The sequence below is a fragment of the Diaphorina citri genome, unplaced genomic scaffold (assembly GCF_000475195.1).
Source record: "Diaphorina citri unplaced genomic scaffold, Diaci psyllid genome assembly version 1.1 scaffold2499, whole genome shotgun sequence".
Taxonomy (NCBI): domain Eukaryota; kingdom Metazoa; phylum Arthropoda; class Insecta; order Hemiptera; family Psyllidae; genus Diaphorina; species Diaphorina citri.
Window position 1 is genome coordinate 3409 of NW_007379920.1, and position 7215 is coordinate 10623.

The following is a 7215-nucleotide window of genomic DNA, read 5'->3' on the forward strand; positions in this document are numbered from 1 at the left end:
AAAGAAAAAAAAAAAAAAAAAAAAAAAAAAAAAAAAAAAAAAAAAAACAGGGAGCTATTTGATAATTCAAGCCGCCATAAATTTTAAAACCTAAACCTCCCTTTTTTCCCCTCCCCAAACCCTCTCTACCCCTCCCCAAACCGGGCTACATATGTTTTATCGGATTTTTATACCCATGCACTCCTCTGCTCTCTTTCCTTTCTCCTCTTTTCTACCTCCTTTCTATATTATTCTTCTTTTCTATTCTCTCTATTCTTCTTTTCTAGGTGTTTTCTCTTTCCCTTCTTGCTTTCTCCTTCCTCTTTTTTATTTTTTCCAAGTCTTGTCCTTCTTTTCTAACCCTAATCTCTCCTCCTCCTTCCCTTCTCGCTTTCCTTCTTCCCTTCTTTTTGCTCTCTCGTTTCTCTCCTCTTATTTTCCTCTCCCTTTCTTTCTTTTTCTCCTCCTCCCTGTTGCATTGTCCCCTCCTACTTCTTGCTCTCTTTCCCCTTTTTCTTAGGCCGGCCATTCACGATCAGGTAGAACTGACAGGTACGCCTGAACAGGACTACCTAATAGTGAATGGCCGGCCTTAGAATGTTAATAGTTACAGTACTCACCACACAGGCGGTCAAGTCGTTCTCGCTTCTTATCCTCCTCCTCCGCCATTTTGGCCGCCGTTTTCACCCCCTCCCCTGACTTCTGCGTCTTCTCCATAATGGCGCATGCGCGTAGCACGAAGGCCGGAACTGTTTCCTGTTTCTCCTGCTTGGGGATGTCCACCAGCTTCCAGTACTCGGTCTCCAGTCGAATCACCTCCTGGGGAGAGAACAAATAGAGGGATAAAATAATGTTGAGCACATTCTTGTCAAGCTTTCATATGTGTGGTGACCAAACCCTTATTATTACTATGAATGAAATCATAAAAATAACATAAGAAAAATTTATGAATGAACTTGGAATCGAACCATCAACCATAAAACCATCTTTCAGAACCTTTTTTCACCCCGGGGTCATCTTGCGGGGTAAATTTCCAGGGTTTTTTTTTTTTTTTTTTAGTGTTGTTTTGTTTTTTTTTTTCTTTTTTTTTTCTTCCGATCTTTTTTTTAATTTCAGCCCTCTGCGAATAGTACGTAGACAAATTATCCCTAGACAGCAAAAAAGCTTTGTTTTCCCCGAGGGTGAAACTCAGAGCAGAATAAATGGGTAGGCAGCTAGGAGTAGAATAAATAGGGTACAAGAGAGTAGAATAAATAGAATTCGTAACGAGTATTCTGCCCAGTAGCAGAACACTGGAAGTTTTGTTATGTTTTGTTTGTTTGTTTTTTTTTTTTTGCTAGAGAAATTACCCCCTCTCACTTTTCTCCTTGTTTTTTGTTTATTTCTAATTGGAATGAGTTTTTATTTATTTTTTGTCATTTCTCTTTGGAGATTTTATGTTCAATTATGTTTTTTAAAATAAAAACAGCAATTTGTAAAAAAAAAAAAAAAAAAAAAAAAATATATATACCTATCCACAGTGACTTTAAACCCCTGAAAATTCCCGAAAAGAACTTCCACAGAATACCTACATTTGGTACATAAAAAAAAACACTTCTGTGACGATCCTTATTCCCCCACAGTTGACCCTAATGTTCAGCACATTCTGGTCAAGCTTTGATACGTGTGGTGATCAAACCCTTATTATTACCATAATATAAACTAGCTTGCAACTATGAGGGTCCCATATCAAAATCTTTATTCGATAATACACTTGAGAGCAATGAATTGGGGACAACATTTCCATTCCTTTACTCCGACAGTCTTTTCTGAATGTTTTAAAAACAATATGGGCAGTTTAAACGTTTTATGGTACAACCTACTGGTAGGTACCTACTGATGTTGTCTACATGAGGTTTGATAGAGGTAACTGTAAGGTCTCATCGTCCCGAAATCGAAGAAAGAAGGAAGACAGGATAGGAGAAAGGCAGCCGTTCCGAGAACGAACTTTATCCGATCAGGATAAAATCCACTCCGGGCAGAAATCCCGCGACCTAACTCTTACAAGGCAGACGCACTACGATCCAAGCTAACTAGACTGGTTTTATAGGTGGGTCTATTCTCAATGGAAATAGTTTCGATGTTGACAAAGTTCCCAAAGTCAATCAGCCCAGAAATTTTGAACGCGAGTGTATGTATGTCCTTGAGAAAAAGCTATCCCTCGCTACCTCGTCTCAGACAACCTCTTGTCCTAAAGCTACCCTTCCGTTCACGTCTACCAGGGGAAAGGCGCCCTACACACCCTGAGTCCATTTGGCCCAAGTCCATTGCCACCTGCCCAAATCACACGATGCATGTGATCATAGACTGGGTAGGTATTTGCTCTACACGGCAAGTCCGTATAGATTCATAGTTTCAGGCGACAGACTTTGGACGGGCCAGATATCCAGCAGGGCCACAAAATGGAAAACATCCACTACAGATGGCCGGGCCAGCTTAACTTACCTAGATTTTGTAAATTTTGTTACGATGAGGTTTGTTTTAACTTCTGTCCATATTTTGGACTTTGAATTTTGTCGTGTGTATAGCCCCCTTATGTATAGCCCCCTTAGTACCCTGTCCTGATGTTGCCCTCGGTAGTGAAAAGGGGGCGGAACTTGTCCCTGTATATCCAGCCAGGTCCGTGGAGACATTCAAATTAATGGCATCTCATTTTTCATTGGCCCCTGACCCTTTCAATTCCTTGGATGCTTGGAAGTCTTGGCGAATAGAGAAATGAAAAGTCTTGGCGAATCCAAAATGAAATGCCTTTACAAAGGAGATGTAATGACAAATAGAAATGCCTTTTGCAAAGGAGATGTCGTGAAATGTCTTTTCAGAACAGATGTATCCAAAATTAGATCCGCTTGAAGAGAGGCTTTGGTACCCCCTGCCCCCCCCTGGATCACCCTCAGGTCCCTTAGGGGTTAGCAAGAGTTAGGTTTCTTTCGTCTAAGAATGGTCTAGCTAGAAGTCTATTCAGGTCTAGATATTTTTTTGACTTTTTGAGCTCTCTCTGTTGGCTGAATTGAAAGGATTAGGAAAACTTTATTATACTCTATCTCACTCCTTCCCGTTTTCTTTCCCTCTCTCTCTCACTCATTCCTTTTGCATATATTCCTCTTCCCTCTCTTCATCTCCGTCTCTCTCATCCCTTTCAATTTTATTCATCTACTTTTGTCCCCTTCTCTCTTATTGCTCTTCTCCCTCCTTTTTATCTCCTCTCTTCTCCCTCCTTCTTTTTATTTCCTTTCTTCTCCCTCCTTCTTTTTATCTCCTCTCTTCTCCCTCCTTCTTTTTATTTCCTCTCTTCTCCCTCCTTCTTTTTATTTCCTCTCTTCTCCCTCCTCCTTTTTATTTCCTCTCTTCTCCCTCCTCCTTTTTATTTCCTCTCGTCTCCCTCCTTCTTTTTATTTCCTCTCTTCTCCTCCTCCTTTTTATTTCCTCTCGTCTCCCTCCTTCTTTTTATTTCCTCTCTTCTCCCTCCTCCTTTTTATTTCCTCTCGTCTCCCTCCTTCTTTTTATTTCCTCTCTTCTCCCTCCTTCTTTTTATTTCCTCTCGTCTCCCTCCTTCTTTTTATTTCCTCTCGTCTCCTCCTCCTTTTTATTTCCTCTCTTCTCCCTCCTTCTTTTTATTTCCTCTCGTCTCCCTCCTTCTTTTTATTTCCTCTCGTCTCCTCCTTCTTTTTATTTCCTCTCTTCTCCCTCCTCCTTTTTATTTCCTCTCTTCTCCCTCCTCCTTTTTATTTCCTCTCGTCTCCCTCCTCCTTTTTATTTCCTCTCTTCTCCCTCCTCCTTTTTATTTCCTCTCTTCTCCTCCTTCTTTTTATTTCCCTCTCTTCTCTTGTTCGCGGATTCGCGTCCCGAATCGACATTTTGGATATTTGGCAAGCCTATATCTACCTACTACTCTTTATTTTTTTATTATTATTCTTTCATAACCAAATATAAAATACCCATTCACATTGTAGAGATTTAGTCACAACTGAAAAAGCTGCTTGTGGGGACTTTTCTTAGCTGCTTCACTTAGTTTTTCAACACAATCAATCCATTGATTGACTTTTTCCTTCACTACTTTACTTGCATGCTATTCACATGCATTGTAGAGATTTAGTCACAACTGAAAAAGCTGCTTGGGGACTTTTCTTAGCTGCTTCACTTAGTTTTTCAACACAATCAATCCATTGATTGACTTTTTCCTTCACTACTTTACTTGCATGCTTGCATCATATAACTACTTAAAAATACTGTTGCTGCTCTTCAATATTAGGAAAGTTGCAAAGTTCCCTTCTAGAACGCATCCCTGAGTTGTGAAGAGGTTGGTAACCATCTCCATTTTGAATTCAAGTTATTCCAAGTACCAGGAGCATTTAATTCATCTATAACGGAAGAAGGAAAAACCCCCCGAGTATTTTCAATTGGAAATCCCTACCTTTTGGAAACGTTTTTCGTGTTCACCCTGTAGACTTTCTCATCTCTTTTTCTCCCTTCTTCTTGTTTTGTCGTAGCAATCAAAATATTTTCATTCTAGCGACAGTATTCCCCTTTAGAAAACTGTCAGCTAGCTAGGCTGGGGAGGTGAAGGAGGTTGCTGGTCTACTCCCTGTTTATAGTCCCCCAGAATAACGGAAGAAAAAAACTCCCGAGTATTTTCAATTGGAAATCCCTACCTTTTGGTAACGTTTTTCGTGTTCACCCTGTAGACTTTCTCATCTCTTTTTCTCCCTTCTTCTTGTTTTGTCGTAGCAATCAAAATATTTTCATTCATTAGTTTGAATTTTATTACGTTTTCTACCTCTCCGTTTTCTTTCCCATTCTCCCTTATGAAGCTTTGATGCGTTTTACTTTCCTTATCCTATAGGAAGGAAAGTAATGTAATCGGGTCAAATTTTCGATGGTCAGTATTTAGTGCCAAAAGACGTTTTGAGGTCCCTAGGGCCTGAATCCAAAGTTTCAGCCATTGGTCCGTGTGTGTGTCGGTAAGAGCTAGAGACTTGAAATTAGGTAGGTATGTAGCTGTCACATGTGACAAGGATGCGACACGAAACGTTTGGTTAAAATAGGTTCTGCGGTTGGCGGTATTTTGACCGCTTTTTGGCGGTTTTCAGCTATATCCACTAAACGGTTAGAGATATTGTAAATGTTACAACAGAACACCAAATTAAGCACCATTCAATAGGATAAGGAAAGTCGTGTGATGTTCACACCAGATTTTTATGATTTAGAAACGGCTGGTTCATAGCAAAGTCTGGTAAACGGCAGGAAGAAACAACACAGCTAAGCCGTGTCTAAGTAGAGAGAAAGAGGAGGAAGAGGGCGAGAGAAAAAGGACGAAAGTTAGTGGAAGAGAGAAGGATGGAGAGATAGAAATAGACAGAAGAAGAGGGTGATATGGAGGGGGAGAAAAAAATAGAAAGAGAGGGAAAAAAGTAGAGAAAAAGAGAGAGAGAGTAAGAGTTAAAGGGGGGATGAGGAGGGGAGAGAGAAAAGATATAGGCAGAGAAAGAGGGAGAGAGAAAGAGAGATGGAGAAAGAGAGGGTGGAGGGAGTAAAAAAGAAACAGACAGGGTAAAAGGGAGGGAGAATGAAGGTTCAGAGAGAAAAATAGAGGGAATGAAAGACAGATGAAGAGTAAGAGAGGGAGGGAGAAAGAGAGAGAGAGAAACAAGAGAGGCGAGGGTAAGGGTGATAGCTGAGAGAAGGATAAAAAATAGACAGAGAAAGAGAGAGGGAGTGAGGGAAAGAAAGAGAGAGAGAAAGTGAGTGAGAGGGAGAGAGAGAGAGAGAGGGGAGAGAGAGATCGAGAGAGAGGCATGATTTATGAAATGCAACCTCTGTCTAGAACTATGCGACATTAAAATTTATCTCACAGCTTGTCAGAGAGAGAGAGGAGAGAGAGACAGAGAAGATCAAAAGGAAAGAGAGGGAAATACCTATAGAGAAAAGAGAGAGAGAGACACGTGATAGAGGACCGAGAGAAATAGAGTAAGAGCCAATGGATAAGGATGAAGAGATAGTGGGAGAGAAAGATGATAGGTAGAGAGGGACAGAAAGAGAGGGAGGGAGAGGGAGAGAGAGAGAGAGAGAGAAAGGGAGAGAATGAGAGAAGGAGGAGGAGAAATCTAGGCTGATGGAATGACGTGGTGTAGTAAATGCAAGTGGAAAAAAAAACAGGGAGCTATTTGATAATTCAAGCCGCCATAAATTTTAAAACCTAAACCTCCCTTTTTTCCCCTCCCCAAACCCTCTCTACCCCTCCCCAAACCGGGCTACATATGTTATATGTTTTATCGGATTTTTATACCCACACTCCTCTGCTCTCTTTCCTTTCTCCTCTTTTCTACCTCCTTTCTATATCTTCTTTTCTATTCTCTCTTTTCTTCTTTTCTAGGTGTTTTCTCTTTCCCTTCTTGCTTTCTCCTTCCTCTCTTTTATTTTTTCCAACTCTTGTCCTTCTTTTCTAACCTTAATCTCTCATCCTCCTTCCCTTGAGTCCTTTCTCTCCTCTTATTTTCCTCTCCCTTTCTTTCTTTTTCTCCTCCTCCCTGTTGCATTGTCCCCTCCTACTTCTTGCTCTCTTTCCCCTTCTTCTTAGGCCGGCCATTCACGATCAGGTAGAACTGACAGGTACGCCTGAACAGGACTATCTGATAGTGAATGGCCGGCCTTAGAATGTTAATAGTTACAGTACTCACCACACAGGCGGTCGAGTCGTTCTCGCTTCTTATCCTCCTCTTCCGCCATTTTAGCCGCCGTTTTCACCCCCTCCCCTGACTTCTGCGTCTTCTCCATGATGGCGCATGCGCGTAGCACGAAGGCCGGAACTGTTTCCTGTTTCTCCTGCTTGGGGATGTCCACCAGCTTCCAGTACTCGGTCTCCAGTCGAATCACCTCCTGGGGAGAGAACAAATAGAGGGATAAAATAATGTTGAGCACATTCTGTGCCCTAAATCACCAAAGTATGGAATAGTATTTACAATTCCATATTTCGATATGATTCGTCCAAATTCAAAATTCTGCTTTTCCATTGGTTATTAGGTTATTGCACTTGTAAGATACTTTTCCATACTTTGGTGATTTTGGGCACTGTATGTAACACCCGACGACATCTTTCAAATATACAGTATGTTTCATAAAAGACCATCGTAATTTATTCAGGGTGTTCCATGCCCTTCGCCCCCTCACAGTACAACCTGCATGTAACACCCGACGACATCT

General features: G+C 41.1%; 1 protein-coding gene across 1 annotated transcript in view; it reads right to left on the reverse strand.

The window, feature by feature from the left end:
- Positions 1-6672: 6672 nt before the first annotated feature.
- Positions 6673-7215, reverse strand: part of LOC103519040 — a gene marked incomplete at its 5' end in the record, with an annotated part of 11617 nt that continues 11074 nt past the window's right edge. The window contains one exon of the mRNA XM_026830665.1: positions 6673-6891. Coding sequence (XP_026686466.1) covers positions 6673-6891 — 219 coding nt within the window. The remainder of the gene's footprint in view (positions 6892-7215) is intronic.